Genomic DNA, 20,211 nt, shown 5'->3' with positions numbered 1-20,211 from the left:
TCTCCTTCAAACCAGGCCCAAATAGGGTCTGCCCCTTGAAAGGGAGTTAAGTAGCTTATTTATTAAAGTCACGACAGCTGACCATAATATAAGCCCTAGCGCTGTGCGCGCCAGCATAGTAAAAGCAGAATTCTTAGCCGTTAGTTTAGTCAAAAGAAAACAAGGCATCAGAAAAAAAAGGAATTGGCTAGCTTAAGTGCTCTAAGCTTGTCAAGTATTCATTCAATGGAGTCGCTACCTGTAAAGCCTCAACCAGAGACTCAAACCAGAACGCCGCAGCAGCAGTGACAAAAGCAATGCATGCAAGGGGCTACAGGATAAAACCTTGTTGAATAAACATTTTCTAAAAAAGCACAACTGTCCTCGACAGGGCTAGTGATACGCTTAGCTAGAGTAGAAACTCTTCTCTCCACCTTAGGGACCGTCTGCCATAAGTTCCCGTGTGGTGGCATCTGTTAGAAACAGTTTTCTAAAAATAGGAGGGGAAGAGAACGACACACCTGGTCTATCCCATTCCTTATTAATAATTTCTGTAAACCTCTTTAGGTATTGAAAGAAACATCAGTACACACCGGCACTGTATAGTATCTATTCAGTCTACACAATTTCTAGCACTGTAATTGTAAACCAGTCATTCAGAGCTGCTAAAACCTCCCTGAGCAACAAGTGGAGGATCTTAAGCATAAATTTTAAATATAGAAATATCGGAATCAGGTTAAATCATCTCCCCTGAATCACAAATATGACCCACTGCATATAGTGAGGCAGTAACAGACATGGTTCTTGACGCATCTGTATGCTCTGTATCTATCCCCAGAGCTATCTCGCTTTCCTTTAATTTCAGGTAGTCTGACTAATACCGCTTCCAGAGTATTATTCATAACCTTCGCCATGTCTTGTAAAGTAAACGCTATAAGCGCCCTTGATGTACTAGGCGCCATTTGAGCGTGAATCCCTGGAGCGGGAGTCGAAGAGTCTGACACGTGGGGAGAGTTAGACGGCATAACTTCCCCCTCGACAGAAACCTCTGATAAAATAAACGCTATGGGCGCCCTTGAACCACTTGGCGCCATTTGAGCGTGAGTCCCTAAAGCGGGAGTCAAAGGGTCTGACACGTGGGGAGAGTTAGTCGGCATAACTTCCCCCTCGGCAGAATCCTCTGGTGATAATGTTATTAAAGACAAAAAAATTATCTTTATTGTTTAACATGAAATCAGTACATCTGGTACACATTCTAAAATGGGGTTCCACCATGGCTTTTAAATATAATCAACACAGAGCTTCCTCTATGTCAGACATGTTAGAACAGACTAATAATGAGACTAGTAAGCTTGGAAAACACTTTAAATCAAGTTAACAAGCAAATATAAAAAACGTTACTGTGTCTTTAAGAGAAAATTTTTTTGTCAGCATTTGAAAAACATTGTAAAAAGGCAGTAAATCAAACGAAATTTTTACAGTATATGTAATAAGTTCACAGAGCATTGCACCCACTTGCAAATGGATGATTAACCCCTTAATGCAAAAAACAGATCAAAAAAACGACATAGACGTTTTTTTAACAGGTACAACAAAACTGCCACAGCTGAGCTGTGGATTACCTTCCCTATAAACGATTTTGGAAGTCTTTTTAGCCCTTTAGAGATGTCCTGTAGTATTCAAAGGACTGCTGAGGGAATCTGGATGATTCATTTTGTAAATTTAACTGTGCAAAAAAGCTCTAAATTAGATCCCTCCCACTCATATTACAACAGTGGGAAACCTCAGTTAACTGTTGCTATGCAGAAATTAAGCCAGCCATGTGGAAAAATTATGCCCCAATAAACCTTATCACCAATGTACCTCAAAAAAACGATTAAACATGCCAGCAAACGTTTTTTAAAACAACCTTCTTTTAAAGAGTATGTATTTCTATTAATAAGCCTGTCTTGCTTTCCCTGTATTAAGGCTTAAATTAGATTATTTCAGTATCAGCAGCATTTTCATAGTCAATTCCATTCCTTAGAAAATTACTTTACTGCACATACATTAATAAGCCTGCTAACAGTCGCTTTCACTGCATTAAGGCTTTACTTATATTAATTTGATAACAGCAACATTTTCTTAGTCAATACCATTCCTTAGAAAATAGTTTTACTGCACATACATTAATAAGCCTGCTAACAGTCGCTTTCACTGCATTAAGGCTTTACTTACATTAACTTGGTAATAGCAGCATTTTCTTAGTCAATTCCATTCCTTAGAAAAATATTTTACTGCACATACCTCATTTGCAGGAAAACCTGCACGCTGTCCCCCATCTGAAGTTTACCTCACTCCTCAGAATGTGTGAGAAAACAGCCAGTTTTCTCACACATTGGAGAAAGTGTATTGTGGTAAGTTTTCAATTTTAATTTTTACACACACATTGCTTTTTGACTATGGTTTAGGAGAGACTGTTGTAAGTTATTGCAAAAAACTTTTCTGCAAGGCACCCTGAGTACACCTAGGCCCCCATGCATAGGTTTGCCAGGATTTCGGGAAGGTTCTGTTACAATTTTAGGACTTGTTTTTTAGTTATTAAAAGTGAGAGTATTTCTTCTGATAGGCCTATCATTAGTTTGGAGCCTATCACATAACCCAGTTTTATTTTTTACCATGAAAGTGTTTATTTTTGAAATGTTGACACCCCAAGATATTGTATATGGTGTGCATTGATGCCTTTGAAGCAACCGTTTTAGCCAAAGAAATTGGAGAAAGTGTATGGTGGTAATTTTTCAGAAAAATATTTTACTGCACACACCTCATTTGCAGGAAAACCCGCACGCTGTCCCCCATCTGAAGTTTACCTCACTCCTCAGAATGTGTGAGAAAACAGCCAGTGGATCTTAGTTACTTCTGCTAAGATCATAGAAAAACGCAGGCAGATTCTTCTTCCAAATACTGCCTGAGAGAAAAACAGCACACTCCGGTGCCATTTAAAAATAACAAACTTTTGATTGAAGAAATAAATTAAGTATAAAACACCACTCCTCTCGCGGACCTCCTTCTATGTTGAGACTTGCAAGAGAATGACTGGATATGGCAGTTAGGGGAGGGGCTATATAGCAACTCTGCTATGGGTGATCTCTTGCAACTTCCTGTTGGGAAGGAGAATATCCCATAAGTAATGGATGATCCGTGGACTGGATACACTACAAGAGAAATAAAAAAAATTGGAGAAAGTGTATTGTGGTAAGTTTTCAATTTTAATTTTTACACACACATTGCTTTTTGACTATGGTTTAGGAGAGACTGTTGTAAGTTATTGCAAAAACCTTTTCTGCAAGGCACCCTGAGTACACCTAGGCCCCCATGCATAGGTTTGCCAGGATTTCGGGAAGGTTCTGTTACAATTTTATGACTTGTTTTTTTAGTTATTAAAAGTGAGAGTATTTCTTCTGATAGGCCTATCATTAGTTTGGAGCCTATCACATACCCCAGTTTTATTTTTTACCATGAAAGTGTTTATTTTTGAAATGTTGACACCCCAAGATATTGTATATGGTGTGCATTGATGCCTTTGAAGCAACCGTTTTTTAGCCAAAGAAATTGGAGAAAGTGTATGGTGATAATTTTTCAATTTTCATTTTTACACACAATTGCTTTTTGACTATGATTTAGGAGAGACTGCTGTAAGTTATTGCAAAAAAAAACAACACTCCAGGTCGTTTTCTGCAAGGCACCCTAAGTAGACCTAAATATATAAATTCACCACTCTTGTCAAGATAGGAATTTTTGTATAGCTTCATCAGAGAAATATGTAGTTTACTTGTAGCTGTGAATATTATTGTGTAATTGTCGTGGTACCAGGGGTACCCCTTACCTGGGCGCCGATAGGGGTTCAGAGTGTGTGGTCATGGCACCCCCCCCCCCGCAACTGTCAGGGTCTTCACGAGTGTTTGCACGGCTGCGCGTGCACGCAAATTTGCGGGTGTCTGCGCATGCATGCAAATTCATGGGTGTCTGCGCGGGTGCACAAATTTGCGGGTGTCTGCGCTGGTGCGCGAGCGCAAATTTGCGGGTACCCGCGGCAGACGTGCACAACACATTCCCCGCTCCTGACAGGGGAAGTGTTCTGTGTTTACACCCTTGTCTCCCATAGGTGCTCAGGTGACTGCTGCACCTGCGTTACCTGAGCAACGAGGGCATTACTGGCCCTTGCAGGGTATAAAGCCTGGACAGCCCTCTCACTCATTGCTGAGTTATTCTGCTGGCTGAGTCACAGAGACTTAGCAATTATCCTGTTTCCCTACCTTGTATTCTGGATTTCCCTGGCTTTTGACGTTGCATCTTTGCTGCCTGCCCTGACCTTGGATTCTCCTGACTTTGATCTCTGCTTCAATCCTTGCCTGTTGTGACGCCTTGGACTTGTCTATTTATTGTTCTCTGCCACTGGGTTCTGTTCCTGCTTTGGGAAGTTACCCTTCCCATTACAGTAATTATATATATATATATATATATATATATATATATATATATATATATATATATATATATATATATATATATATATATATATATATATATATATTTAGTTATTACATGGAGATTAGATAGAAATATATGTCTGGTTGTTTAAATGCCTGTTAAATAAATGGTTATTAATTAACCAAGGCTACCCTAATAACTTTCTTTAACTCCACATGTATAAACAACAACTTGTATCTAATGGCTGCCTTTAACCCTTTCGCGACAGGGTTAAAGTGTCTACATCGGAAAATCAGAATGATCGCGTGATTTCAATTATTGGATCACGTCTGGGGGGCATCCCTACAACCCTAGGAATGCGCTCCAGACCGCGATCAAATCCTGGAAGCACAGAAGGCTTCAGGACAGCCGTTTGCTATGACGTTCTATTCCGTCATAACGGCTTTAAAGCACAGTGTAATTATGACGGAATAGAACGGCATAACGGCATTAAAAGTTTAATGTTAACAAGTTTTACATATTTTCTTTGTGAGGTTCTAACAAACATGTGTCTGGGTTGTCCTGTTTCTGTTTCAATATGATCCTTCATTTTAATAAGTTTGCACAACCCTGGCTTGAATGCAAAACTTCAAAAGGGATGCATTACCTTGTAAAAGGGACATTGCACTATATATTTTCCTGTAATGTGTTCCAAATGTCTTGTTATATGTACTGCAGAGTATTAAATTATGAAATGGTTTCTTCATGTTTATTTTTTATTTGAAATTTACATTTTTGCTCATTAAAAGCCATCACCCGTTGTTCTCAAATGCATGCCCATAAAAATAAGCTGAGCCTGCAGGTAGAGCAGACCTGCTAATGTTTTCTTTCTATATAAACACAACCTAAATACTTAGGTATCCACATGCCAATTATAAAACTGTAGAGTTCAATGAGCACAGCCAGCTTTTTCAGATGCACAAACCATTACAATAGAATTCTATGTTTAGTAAAAAATTCTAGTTTGTCTGCTTTAACATAATAAGGTTTTCCAATTGAAGCGTTTGTGTTACTAAGTGCTTGCATTCAGAAATGGAAGTGCATAAGATTTGCTCCTAATAAGGTGGAATAAGCCGTGTTGGGTGTGTTTTAAAAGGACACTAAAAATGGACTATGGCATTATTGAAATACATAGCCTGTTCTAGGTTCATTGCTCTAATTTACGTCAGGAGTGCAATAGGCCTGTCAAAAATAATCGTTTTGACAATGCATCGCGATGCGGCATGAAACGATTCTGCATCGATGCGGTGAGGCGCGAGAATCGATTAACGTTACCCACGTGACCAGCCTCCAGGACAAGTAACAGAAAGTGCGCAGTACAGCGTTTTGATGTCACTGACGTCACGTCACCCAATAAAGCAACATGGGCGCTCCATGGGCGGTCTCTGGAAGTGCCGAAGTTACGCAGTAGGAGCAAAGCAGGAGTGTGTTGCCTGAGATTGACGATGGTGAATGTGATGACGATTCCGACTCCGAGTATACACAGCGGTATACAGCTACACAGCAGGCTCATTTTTATTTTGTGGGAGACAGAGGAGGAGACCTATGGTGAGAATTAGAAACTAATAACTGCTTAGTTACCAAAACGTCGTACATTTTGCCAATGTCATTGCCAATGCCATGCCAAACCTAGTGCCTACTTGCCATAGCCTAGTAAACTAATTATTAGCTTACTGAAAGAGCAAATCAATAAGGGGTACACATTATTACACAATAAGGGGTACAATTAAATACTTGCCTAATGCCTATATACTATAGCCTTGTAATAATTATTAGCTTACTGAAAGAGTTACTGAAAGAGCACAATCAATAACCGGGGTACAATAAATTATTTACTTAACGTAGTATGTATGTACTACTACTACTGCTGACTGAGGCTCAGGCTGCTGCATAATTGCTGCATTGTTGAATATTGCATATATAAAATGTATTATAAATATAGTATACTATTATTGTCTAATGTCTATTAGTCTAATCTGTATCTATCTATATTATCTACATGTTTTTCACATGGATGCCTGGTGTGGTCTGAAGTTCAAATATTTTAATAATATACACTTTTTATATATAATAGTATTTATTTATTTAATATAATAAATTTTATATATGCAATTTAATATGCAATTGCAAATGCATGTGCTGCTGACTCTGAGTGCTCTCTTAAAAGATGCCAATCCGAAGAACCCAATCCCTGTTTTTATTTTATAAGTTAACAAAACTTAACAAGGCTAAAAGCTGCATTTTTAAACATACTAAACTAAAGGCCATAAAACCCATTTTGTGATTCAAGAAAGTGCATACAATTTTAAACAACTTTCCCTATTATATAATTTGCTTATCCTTTGTTGAAATGCATAGCCTCCTCCTTGTGTCGTGCACTAATGTGTGTGCAATGCATTGCTAATATGTCATCAACAAACGATATCTGAGAAGTATGAAGCAAATTAAATAATAGAAGTTAGTTATGATGTTTATTTAAAATTGTATTCTCTATCTGAATCATGAAAGTAAATCTTTGGGTTTCATTGCACCTTTAAGTGTGTAATATATTACAGTAACTTACAGTGTCAGTGAGTGATGTCCCCTGGCTGCAATGCAATTTGTTTTAAAAATTATGTTGGCAAAATGTATGGCAAGTAGTTGAAGTTACTAGTACTTGTTGATTTTACATTTTTTTTTTAACACTGACAGAGTTCGACGTTGACAACAACATCATCCGTCACATATGTACATGTCATGCTAAAATGACAGAGGGAGACAAAAAAGATAGAGAGATAAAAATGCACCTAGCATTTTAAAAGCAAGCATCTGGGCACATTTTGGATTTTATGAACATACTGGAAAGCACGAATTGGACAAGACACACGCGGTTTGTAAAGCCTGTCACACAAAAATGAAATACCTAGGGAATACTACTAACTTGAGAAATCACGTTAGACGTTTTCACTCTGAGATGCTAACCCCTGCCGCTGCCGCCAGTGCCACTGCCAAGGAAATAACAAGACTAGCTGAAGCTCATCAGCCAAGAATTGATGCAATGCTGTCAACTTTGCCGCCCAACTCTGAAAAAGGGAAGAGAATAACCAAAGCTGTGGCAAGTTTCATAGCGAAGGACCTACGGACTTACTCTGTTGTGGAAAACCTTGGATTTCGCAACCTGTTGAAGACTCTAGAGCCACGTTATAAGATCCCGTCACGCAATCACTTTACAGAAAACGTTATACCTGCACTCTACCACGAAACAAAAGCTCAGGTAATTGCATCAATGAGCCAAGCCAGTCGAGTCGCAATAACGTGTGATTCATGGACTTCAGTCACGACGGAGTCTTATGTAACAGTAACTGCACATTACGTTAGCAAGGACTGGCAGATCTTGTCGCATGTGCTGCAAACGAGAGCAGTTTATGAGTCTCACACGGGTTCTCATCTGGCGGAGCTACTGTCTCGTGTCGTGGAAGAATGGCAGCTGTCCGATAAATCTGTAGTGCTTGTGACCGACAATGCGTCAAACTTGATTGTTGCTGCTCAAGTTGGAAAATTCCCTCATGTAAAATGCTTCGCCCATACACTGAATCTCGCATCCCAGCGGGCGCTGAAAGTGGCCACGCTCTCCAGGCTTTTAGGCAGAGTGCGACGAATATCAAGAATTAAGAATCATAAGCTGATAACTGATGTGACAACAAGGTGGAACAGCTCATATGACATGGTCGAGAGGTTCCTAGAACAGCAACCTGCAATCTGTGCCACATTGTTGTCTCCAGAAGTCAGAAAAAGATGTGTCAAATGCAGAGGATGCTGTGAGTGCATTAAAGCCAATGAAAGATGCAACCACACTGATGTCAGAAGAGCGCAATCCAACTTCTCTCATTGCCCCTCTAAATGCACAACTGCTCCAGAACATGACAGACACCATGGGAGACACACCCATGATCCATGAGATCAAGAATGCCATCAAAACAGATCTCCTGAAGAGGTACAGCAGTGAGGCAGAGAAGAAGATACTTTATACAGCCTCTGCCCTGGATCCTCGTTTTAAGGGACTGCCTTTTATTCTCACAGAGGAGGAGAGATTGGAGATATACAGAGGAGTGACTGAGGAGGCTGCATCCTTGGAGGTAATTTTAATTGCATCATGTTTCTAGAAAAATGTATAAATTGAAAACAAACATAAAACATACCATCCATAACAAAATAGGCTTAGCTAGCAGTAGCTTGCTTAGTAGCTAGTTTAATGAGTACAAGGTTTAGTTAGATAAGACAGTTCGAAAACGCCACAGTCAGTCAACTTTCCTCCTCCTCCGTCCACTCCTAGATGTGATCTGTTGCATGCATTTATTTATGCATTACTGTCTCTCTGAGCACACACATAGCATTAGCTGGCTGGCTGTCTGCTCGAGGTAATAATGAATGCTTTATTTATTCTTTTGTTCAAACACAGATTGAGTGTACTAGTACAGTTACATCTAGGAGGACAAACGTGGATGAAGTGCCACTGCCTGAGGGAAAATAAACTCCGGAAGAAGAATCACCCATCGAGGAGGATAACCCTTCTCCTCCCAAAAGAAAGTCCATATCGCTGCTCATGACTTTGCTGGGACAGTCTTTCACTGACACTGAAGGTACAATAGAAACCAAGACCCCCTATGCCAAGGCTGAAGAGGAAATAGAGAAATATTGTAAAGCCCCATCTCTGCCTCTCACTGAAGACCCTTTGAACTGGTGGCATGTACATGAGGTCATATTTCCCCTCCTCTCTCATTTGTCAAAGCGATACTTGTGTATCCCAGGTACAAGCGTGTCTGCAGAGCGGGTTTTCTCCCTGCAGGAGATGTGGTAACGGCAAAAAGAAGCACCCTCAAACCAGAGCATGTGGATCAACTAGTGTTCTTACAGAAAAACCTACATATTCCATATAGTGATTCAGGTTTATATTAATATTATTTTTTGGCACATCCAGAAGAAAGTGCTGTGTGCCCCACTGCCCAGTGCAGTATTGTTAAGTTATTTTATATTTGTTAATGTTATAGCTTATAGCTTTTTGAAAAATTAAGCTTAAAACCTTGAGTAAATCTTTGTTGGATCACAAAATATACTAGTACACGACACGACCGACCACGTCACTCACTGTCACAGTCACACACACACACACAAACAATACAAAAGAAACAACACACAACTGCACACACCTCATGTGTGCGTGTCAGTCAGTGACAGTGTCACCCTTCTTCACCATGATTCACTCTTTTTATGATGTGTGTTTTTTTTGGTATTGTTTGACTGTGTGTGACTGTGTGTGTGTTGTGTAACAACAATATATTTGTGATCCCATAAAGATAATCAAAGTTAGTTAATCTAGTAGTTCAATGCTACCTGTTGTATAATGTCTATTACTCAAAGGCAGATCTGTAGGGGTTAACATAATATAACCTAAACCAACCAGTTAACAATAACAATGTGATTGTGTGTACTGTAGTGTCTAACTGTCTTTATGAGTGTGACTGTGAGTAAGTGCCAGTTTGAATGTTGTTTGTATGTATCTCTCTACGAGTCAGAGTGAGTGTGTGTGAGACTGAGTGCCTTAACTGCCTTTGAATGTTTTTGTTTGTAACATTGTGTGTCTGTCTATTCTATGAGTGTGACTGTGGCTGACTGGCTGTGGTGCCTTTGAATGTTTTTGTTTGTGTGTGTGTCCCACTGTCTCATGTCTCTATCTAGTAACTATCTATGAGTATGCAGAGAGTGAGACTGAAGCCAAACCACTATTATTAGGGGAAGGAAAAGCCTTGAGTAAACCTTGAGTAAATCTTTATTGGATCACAAATATACTGTGTACAAGACAAGTACAGACACAGACAGTACTACACAGCACAGTGCACACACACACACACAACAGCACAATACAAAAATAAAGCACACACACCTCAGGTGAGTGGCGTGGCATGCCACCCTTTCTTCACCATGATTTACTCGATGTCTGTGGGCTTTTTTATGTATTGTAACTTGTTTGTTTGTGTGTGACTGTGACAGTGTGACTGTGTGTACTGTTCAGTGACAGACTCAGTCACTGACTGTGTTCAGTTGTGTACTGTAGTGCTGCTTTAACAGTAACTAATAACTAACTAATTATATTTGTGATCCCATAAAGATAATATAATCATCAAGAAGAAACTGTAGTTAATTAGTTATAGTAGTTCAGTTCAATGCTACTTGTTTTAAATGTCTCTAGTACTACTGTGTAACTGTGTAAACTCATTGTATATGTCACATGTGTGTTGTGTGCACACTCTGTGCTGTGTGTTGTGTTCCAGATTCACGTGATTTGTTTGCCACAAATTGACAGTCATGAAGGCACGGTGGAGTGCACCTGTAATTTTGTACCGTATATAAGGGATTTATGTTTGGTTTTCTGAGGAGGACAGTTTTCACACAAATAAGAAATAAGGTATTATGGTGGTAACTTAAGCTTAACCTATCTATTTTGGTTTTAATTTAATGTCTATTATTATTATTATTACTAAGTAAGTAAAGACATTAAATTAAAACCAACATAGATAGGTTAGACATTTATTTGTTGTTCATGTTTCTTTACAAGTGTATAGTGTACTACTTACTATATATAATATATACATTTAAATATTTTCTTTTATTGAAGAAGTACACTGTGAGCACTGCACTTTTTACACTACGTACTCTGTAACTACAGTTTGATGCCATAATATTGTTTCCAAACCAATACAACAATTGCCATTTAGGATTTACTGTTCTATAAAACTGTTGTTGTCTGCTGTGTTCAGACTTTGCCATAGGAAGTGTCCTTTTTTGAGCTAATAAAATAAAAAGAGATTTCAAAATTTTGACTGCTTGATTTTTTTTTCTGAAAAATGTAAAAAATGGGCTGAAATAGTGCAGTAATCGTGATGCATCGTAGAATCGAATTGTTACGATGATAATCGTAATCGAATCGTGAGATAAGTGAAGATGCCAGCTCTAGAGTGCAAATTGGTTGTTGAATTTAAAAATTATTTCTCCCAAAGTAATATTCAGTTAGATTCACTTCCCTATACTAATTGAAAAGACTGTGCTTATTTGCCATAGTTTGGCACATAGAAGATATCATTTTTAAAACATGTACAGCATCAGGCCATTTTCCTGCATTAAATTCAGTTTTAGTGAACTTAACATATCAATTAATTACAATCAGAAACTGAAATGACTAATGAAAATGTAATAAATATGACTGGCTTTTATAAATCAACTTGAGTCTCTGTGCCTTCTTTTTACTTCTCCTTTTCATTCCAACTCTATCTAGGAGTATGTCCATCATAAGAGTGCCTTAAATAGTATAATTAAATAAGCATTGTAATTATTTCTAGTGCTACAGGATAAATACATTAGATAAAGAATTATTTTATGTATGGGTCCCGACTCTCGTTATTTCTAGTCTCCTTTTAGCATTATAGAACATTATGTACGGTTACCATTGTTCTAGAAAGCACACTTTAGTGTTCAAGAAAGTAACAGTAGTGCCGGACATGTGGTAATGATAGTCTAATTTTTTTATATAGTCAAAACTTGGTGGTTCTTTCCTCCAATATATAGCTATACGCACTCTTGTGTCAGAACAGATTGTAGCAATTAGTTTAGTATAGTTTTTCAGGGTATTATGTACTGGAAAATGGAGCAGTGCTTGTTCTGGGGTAAGCGTGATCTCTTTTTGCAAATATGGAGTTAAAGAGATTAGAAGTCTGATCCCATATATTCTGCACACTGGGCCCTATTTTGTGGAACCCTTCACCTCTTTTGAATAGTCTATTACACTTTTCCCCCTGAAATAAAATGTAAATGTATACAAAATCCACTGAATGAATCAAGTAATGAAAAGAAAACAATATTTTTATTTCAAAAATGGAAATTGGAGAAAAAAGCTAATTTAAATAACAGAATGATTACAGCAAGATAGTATTGTTGCTAGATCCATCTATCTTCATAGAACAATACTGTATTGTGCCCACCAATCCCAGAGATTCTGCAAAATAAACACTCCATTTAATTTAATCCAGGAAATAGGATAAAAGGTTTTCTAAACAATCCAAAACTCACAGGAATATGTCATTTACTATTGCATTCATCTTTTTAAGGGAATGATGTTGCACCTGCAAAAAAATAAATAAAAAAATATCAAAAAAATACTACAAGTGTTATTAGAAAACAATAGCATAAACCTCTAATATAATTTGGTAATCAGGTATTTTTCTTTATGTATCATATTGCTAAATGCACAAAAAAAAGTCAGCTTCCAATTTCAAAGATGGCGAATAAAGACCTTGAAAATATACGGATTGACTGAAGACTAGCAACCAGAGAAGGACAACTACACCGTCACGTGACATCACGGGTGAACGGGAAACTGAAGAGCAGAGTTAGGTATGTTGTTCACATGACGACAATTCTGTCAGGTGTGTGCTGTGAGTTTATACTGGGACAGTTAAATCCTTAAAGGGACATTAAACACTTTGAGATGGTAATATAAAATGATAAATTTTATATATAAAAACAACTCTGCAATATACTTTCATTATTTATTTTGTCCTCTTTGCCTGTAATTCCATTCTGAAATTGTGAGCTTTTCAGTTCCTGTTAGAAATAGAAGTGCAGAACACTGTTAAATCCAGCACAGCCATTGGCTGCACACTCTATTGACCTATTTATAACTGACCCTAATTGGCCACAGCAGAGAAGGTAACACAAGTTACAACATGGCAGCTCCCAGTGTTTTATAGACACTAAAACTTTACACTTATTTTGTCACTTTTTAAACAACTAATGAAACTTTAAAAAATACATCTACAAGTTAGTCATGGACTAATCTTTTCTTTGAATGCATCATTCTATCTAGCATGTATTTAGTGTTTAATGTCCCTTTAATGCTCTACTGTGGTGAAACCCTGTAGGTGTGCATGGAGGCCATTGGCATTAGCAAACAATGTAGAAGACTGTACTAAACAAAAACAAAAATCTGTGATACATGTGAAAGAGCATCTATAGACTTGTAGAAGTATTTTTCGTCTACAAATAAGTTACTTGACAGCTGTTTTTAAATTGATACTAATACTGTGCATCCTAATTCTCACTGACTGGTAAGGATAACTGCCTCAGTTTTACTGCTGGAGAGTAACACGCCTATTTTATAAGTGGGACAAGAAATCAGTGGTTTGCTCAGCACAGGAGCATGTGTTTAAAAAAAAAACATCAGAATATTAGATGAAACAAAGAAACTCAAATTGACTATTAAAAAGCAACTTTCTAATTTAGTCCTATTATCAATTTTTTTTTTTTTTTTTTATATCTTTATTTGAAAAAGCAGGAATCTAAGCTAAGACTGGCCCATTTTTTGTTAAGTTCACTGGATAGAGCTTGCTGATTGGTATTTAATTTGCTTAGTTCTCTATCTATGATGAAAAGGATACTTAGTTAGGTATAGGAGATGGGAGCTGGCTGGCTTTTTAACTATTTTGTGGTTTGTATTTTTATGCTCCCAGAGTGTATTGGACATTGAGAAACATGTACATTAGGATTCTGTAGTGTTAAATACATTTTTAATGAAAAATTAAGGTGTTATAGTAATTTATAAGAAAAATCGCGATTTAAAAAAAAAATAAAAATCGCGATTTTTCTTATAAATTACTATAACACCTTAATTTTTCATTAAAAATGTATTTGTTATAGTAATTTATAAGAAAAATCGCGATTTAAAAAAAAATAAAAATCGTGATTTTTGTTTTTGCCCATTTCGCCCAGCCCTAGTAGCAACCAATCATCTGCGCAGCTCACCTTGTATATGAGAGTAACTGTATTAAACCACTTTGAAGGCATTACATACAGTTACTTACAGTGGCGTCACTAGGGGGGGCGGGACGCACCCGGGTGACACCCTGGAGGGGGTGACACCAAAAAAATTTTTTTTATTGAAATTCAAAGAAATACAATGTTGAGATGCATAGATTATTTTATTAGAGGCTGGCATTTGTGAACATTAGTGGGACTGGGGAAGTTGTAGACACACAATTTTTTTGCCCCTTGAGCCAGTGCTGCAATTTCAACAAATAGTTTTCCCGGCTGCTTTTGCTTGTTTGTACTTTGCTCCTCCCCTGCCCAATTTCACTATGAATGTTGTGGGTGTGCCGTTCGGCTTGCAAAGTTGCGCTGCTAGCCTAAACCTGCCTGCCTATCTGTGCTCACTGCTCAGTGACATGCGGCCCAGGGCTGTGCACTGAGACTTGGAACAGAGTCAGAGAGCAGAATTTTCATAGGTTGTGCGCCTAAACCTTTTCTTCAGTGATTTATTTTAGAGTGCTCTGTTTATCTTTCATTTGATGTTCTGCTGAGCCAGGGAGCAGCTCTAGGCATGAGCTTCCTAATTAATGCAGTGCAGTTTACATATTTAGTATGTGTGTGTCTCAGTGTTTTTGTGTGTGTGTCTGAGTGTGTTTCCGAGTGTTTGTGTGTGCATCTGAGTATGTTTTTAAGTGTGTCTGAGTGTTTGTATGTGTGTTTGCCTGTGTTTTTGTGTGTGTCTGCTTTCTGGGGGGGGGTGACACCATGACTTACCGCACCGGGTGACACCAACCCTAGTGACGCCACTGGTTACTTAGAAACATAGTTTTAATGCTCCAACTAAACATTGTATTATTTAATTAACATACCCCTAGAACACTTGTTTTTAAACTGTTTTAATAAACGTATTTTCATTACTGCAAGCACGAGTCTAAGTTGGAGGGGAGAGTTTGAGAGTAAGACCGCCCTATCGCCTGGATTAGTGAGCTGGGACACCGAGATCCCAGTCTGCGTCATTCAGCACATTGGTGCTGCCATACTTGTGAGTACAGCGATAGTTGTTTAACTGTTGGCTTGTCAATCAGAGTCACAATAGGAGGCGCCCTCCGGTGTTTGTTTTTTTCACACAGAAAGATCGTTTGTCACGGACTAAATAAGGAGAAGAGCAGCCATGAGAAGCATACACACCTTCATATCCTCATAAGCAGATACATCACAAGGCCGTCTGCTGGCTTCAGTACAACTTAAGGATATCCTAAAATGGACTGGTATTGGTGTCAATAATAGACACATTGTTGGCATTTATTATATAGAAAGTCATACTTAATATCCCACATATATCTGTGTATATCACTTTTGAGATTTTTATTTCAGCTCATATTAATTGTTTTAATTCATTGATTTTTTTATATACTTTTTTACTATAAATATATATATATATATATATATATATATATATATATATATATATATATATATATATATATATATATATATATATATATATATATATATATATATTATTATTTTTTTTTATTTGTATTAGTGCACACTTTTCTCTTGTAGAGCACAGAATATATGTTTGGGCATGCCCAAGTGATAGGTTTTGGATTTTGATAGCGCCCCCTGGCAACCATCACAATATAGGCATTTTGGTTTATGAAAATAACCATGTTTACTAATCAGTTGATTATTTCACCTGTGTTCAAGTTCAGATACCCACAAAATGTGGCCCGTTTGGGAGGCCTGGAGGACAAGTTTGAAAAACAGTGCCCTATAGAACAGTGTTTCTCAACCGTGGTCCTCAAGTACCCCCAACAGGCCACATTTTCATTATAGCTGAACTAGAGCACAGGTGAACCAATCAGCTGATCAGTAGCCATGGTTACTAACCTGCTCTCACCCATCAGCTGATTATTTCACCTGTGCTCTGAAAATCTGGCCTGTTCGGGGTACTTGAGGACCGCGGTTGAGAAACACTACCCTAGAACAATCTCTAATTTTCCTCCTCTTTAAAGCCTCTCCTCACATTTTTACACTCTTGAGCTGAAGTAACTTTAGTCTCTCAGGGCATTTAAATAAAGCTAAACATCACCATAGAGCCATGCTTTCCAAACTGTGTGTCGCGACACAGTGTGTCGGCGGCAATGTGTAGGTGTGTCCCTGCTTCATCACAAATTTTTTTTTAAATTCAAATTCTTTTTTCATTTTTTTATTGGTTTCCGACTTTCCGTCTGACTGCTATGCATATCACGTATTTGACACGTAATTGATTACCTAGCGGGTCACAGATCATCCTAACCTATTAGCGAAGCTTAGCGGGAACTGAAACTATTCCAATTGGCAGCACATTGGCTCCTGACTGCATGTGTAGTCTCCTCAATCGGCTCATGACTGCACACAGGACCGTCTTTAACACAGGGCAAAAGGGGCAGCTGCCCAGGGCCCAGTTTGTTTTTTTTTATGGTCATACCAGACTGCTGATGTGACATGGGGGGGACACACATTCAGTCAAAAGTACTCTGCTTATATTTATGTTTTTTAAAAACTGTGCGAGACTGTGCCGGTGTCATGTGACATGCCAAGCTATTGCCATGTGCTGTTTTAGATGTGCACTGTGCAGCACTGAATGCAAAGTCCTAACTCGGCATCCAGCCATTCCCACAGCATCATATAAGGTCCTACTGGGGTTACCAATGTTACCAGGTAACTGCTCTGGTGGTAGGGATTGTTTCTGGGTAGGGCTGACTGTAGACGCATGCAGCAGAAAGCTGGAGCCACAAGTACATGAGGATTTGAGCATCTGTGCAGCTGCATACACTGCTCTATTTAGTCTTGAGGCTGTGTGACTCATCTCACACTGTATCCATGCAGCCTTGGACAGACAGCATCCAGTCTGCTGGTCCCCTTAGCCCTGCTCTTTCTGCTGTGGCCCTAAGATCAACTAACTGAAGTTTGTTAGGGGAACAGTGCTTTGTAGAAAGGTGTCAGTGGGAAGAATAAGTGAGTGCACACACACCCCTCCCCATGCAGCATTGTCTAGTGCAGGGTGAGAGGGAACTTGTTTCTAGCAAAGAAGTGACATGTGCTGCTGTGGCTGATGTATAGTGTCATGCTGATACTTCACATATTAATGTAAGGTTTATTTTTATACTTTATGTTTTCTCTCTGTCTCAGATTTTACAGCTTCCCATAGTAGTTATGTTGTTCCAGTCAGTAAACTTATACTGCACCTCCATGCTTCCTCCTCAGTCTTTACCTTGCTTTGCTCCTGTTGCTGCCCTAAATCTCTTTAACCAGCTAACCTCACACCAGAATCACATTCAAAAGAATATTAAATGAATCCACAGTGGAGGAATTTATATATTTATTTACTTATTAGTACTGCTTAGGTCCAGTTTCACATATTGCAATTTATTTCATTTTTTTAAATGATTAGCTCAGCAGTGGATAATCCACTGCTGGACTAATAATTAAAAAAAAAAATTGATTTAGTGGTTTTTTGGAATGCTGGGGTGGAGAGCGAAATTGCATGGGGGGGCCCAAGAAAATTTTTGCCCAGGGTCCAGTCAATATTAAAGACGGCCCTGACTGCACATGTAGTCAGTGAGTGGAACAGCAGTGTGTTTACAGCACAGGCAGTAGTCAGTCGGTCTCTGAGGGCAGCAGCTTAAACGCTGAGCTGAAGTCAGTGTTTTTTTTTCAGCTAGCTCCTAGTAGTGCTGTTCCTGCTCTTGATACATGGATAGGAAGTGGAAGCTTAAAAATGCTTGATGCTAAAATGCGAGTGTCTTTATCTAATATTCCACTAAATAGTCAGAAACTATGCTCATCCCATCAACCTCATACATCCCATTAAAATAGTAAGTAGCTATTGGTGTTATTAAACTTTTTTTTAATTCTTGAACATACATAGTTACTTGTAAATACATTTTGTTATTATATAATTAATGTATGTGTCTGTATCTCTTAAAACAAGTTAGTTTAACCTCCTGTTTGCTAGTACAACTGAATTACTGTGTTGCGAAATGATGTAGGTCTAAAAAGTGTGTCACCAACATGAAAAGTTTGGAAAGCTCTGCCATAGAGAATGCATAAAAAGAGAGTTGTCACTGTCTCAGTCATGGGTAAGACAGGGATTTTTCATGTTACAGGTGTTGTGTGTGTGCTGTATGCTGTCTTTAAAAAGGGACAGTCTACTCCAGAATTGTATTGTTTAAAAAGATACCTTTATTACCCTCCTCAGGTTTGCATAACCAACACAGTTATATTAATACACTTTTTACCTCTGTGATTACCTTGTATCTAAGCCTCTGCAGACTACCCCCTTATCCCAGTTCTTTTAACAGACTTGCATTTTAGTCAATCAGTGCTGACTCATAAATAACTCCACAAGAGTGAGCACAGTTTTATCTATATGACACACATGAACTAGCACTGTCAAGCTGTGAAAAACTGTCAAAATGCACTGAGAGAGGCGGTCTTCAAGGGCTTAAAATTTAGCATATGAGCCTACATAGGTTTAACTTTTAACAAAGAATACCAAAAGAACAAAGCAAATATGATGCTAAAAGTAAATTGTAAAGTTGTTTAAATTTGCCTGCACTGACTACCTGAATCATGAAAGTTTAATTTTGTCTAGACTGTACCTTTAAGGAATTGTTTTTTGAGCTACTATACTTCAGACAGTAATAGTTTTTGGTAGATAATGGTCATTTTTCTGGAAATTACCTACCAATGATAGCAAAAAAAACACAACACACGTAAATGTGCTCTCTTCTCTGTGAGGTTCATACAATGGAAATAAGATAAAGATAAGCTGCTGATTCAGACAATCACGGTTACAGTTAGTTGCATCTTATAGCGACACGTAAGCAATCATATTAAATAGCTTCTAAATGAGAGGAAAGAGGAAGTGAGCGGCGCAGCTCCAAAAGCAGTCTCCGGAACGGACAAAGGACAACAAGTAATCAAAGGATAGTCAGTCCGGCAAACAGAAGAAAGAAAAAGGCTGCACACCAGGTCTTGAAAAGCAAATTGGAGTTTATTCTACACTTTCAGACGCTGTACACACTACCAACAAACAACAGAGGAAGGGGGCGTGTCCTTACGCATTTCGTGCGGCACAGTCATAAAGTCATAGTCTAAATGAGAGGAAGCTTGTCTTGTAAGTGGTGTGGGTAGGGGCATATTTTAGCCTAGGCCCATTAAGCCTGTGTCTAGTGTAGCAGCAGAGTTAAAGGTGTAGCTTTCACACACGATTCTTTCTCAGCACTGTATTATCAAAATTATTTTTTTATTGCTTTTACTACAAATCTATCACACACGGTTGTTTAATTAGGGACCATGAGCCCTCCAGGTATCCCTGGCCTCCATTTGAGAGAAATTAGATATATATCAGGTGGTAGAGTGTAGAGGACAGCGCCAAATGTAAAAGGTACTTGCTCAACCTCTGTGTAGAACGACTGTCCAATATAGTGGTTTCTTAGTGGGAACAAGAAGATGGGATTTTAGAGGGAGCACCTCACATGGGGCTTTAGTACGTTACAGAATTTGTAATCAGTATTCGTAATTATCTGTGACTTAAAAGGGACAGTCTACCATAGAATTGTTATTGTTTTAAAAGATAGACAATCCCTTTATTACCCATTCCCCAGTTTTGCACAACCAACAGTTATATTAATATACTTTTTACCTCTGTTATTACCTTGTATCTAGGAACCTTCTTCCAGCCCCCTGATCACATGACTGTGACTGTTTATTATCTATTGTCTTAAATTTAGCATTGTTTTGTGCTAAATCTTAAATAACCCCCTGTGCCTGAACACAGTGTTATCTATATGGCCCACATGTACTTTGTCTCTTTGTGTTGAAAAGAGATTTAAAAAG

The 20,211-nt window shown here is 38.3% G+C and overlaps 1 protein-coding gene across 1 annotated transcript in view; it reads right to left on the bottom strand.

Annotated features, from left to right (window-relative positions):
• Positions 1–12,360: 12,360 nt before the first annotated feature.
• Positions 12,361–20,211, bottom strand: part of PSMD9 (proteasome 26S subunit, non-ATPase 9) — a 50,314-nt gene continuing 42,463 nt past the window's right edge. The window contains exon 6 of the mRNA XM_053701752.1: positions 12,361–12,641. Within this exon, the coding sequence (XP_053557727.1) occupies positions 12,614–12,641 (28 nt within the window). The 3' untranslated portion in view covers positions 12,361–12,613. The remainder of the gene's footprint in view (positions 12,642–20,211) is intronic.

Source organism: Bombina bombina, chromosome 2 (genome assembly GCF_027579735.1).
Source record: "Bombina bombina isolate aBomBom1 chromosome 2, aBomBom1.pri, whole genome shotgun sequence".
NCBI classification, from domain to species: Eukaryota; Metazoa; Chordata; class Amphibia; order Anura; family Bombinatoridae; genus Bombina; species Bombina bombina.
The sequence above is the reverse complement of the archived record's forward strand: the minus strand, read 5'-3'. Positions and strand labels throughout refer to the sequence as shown.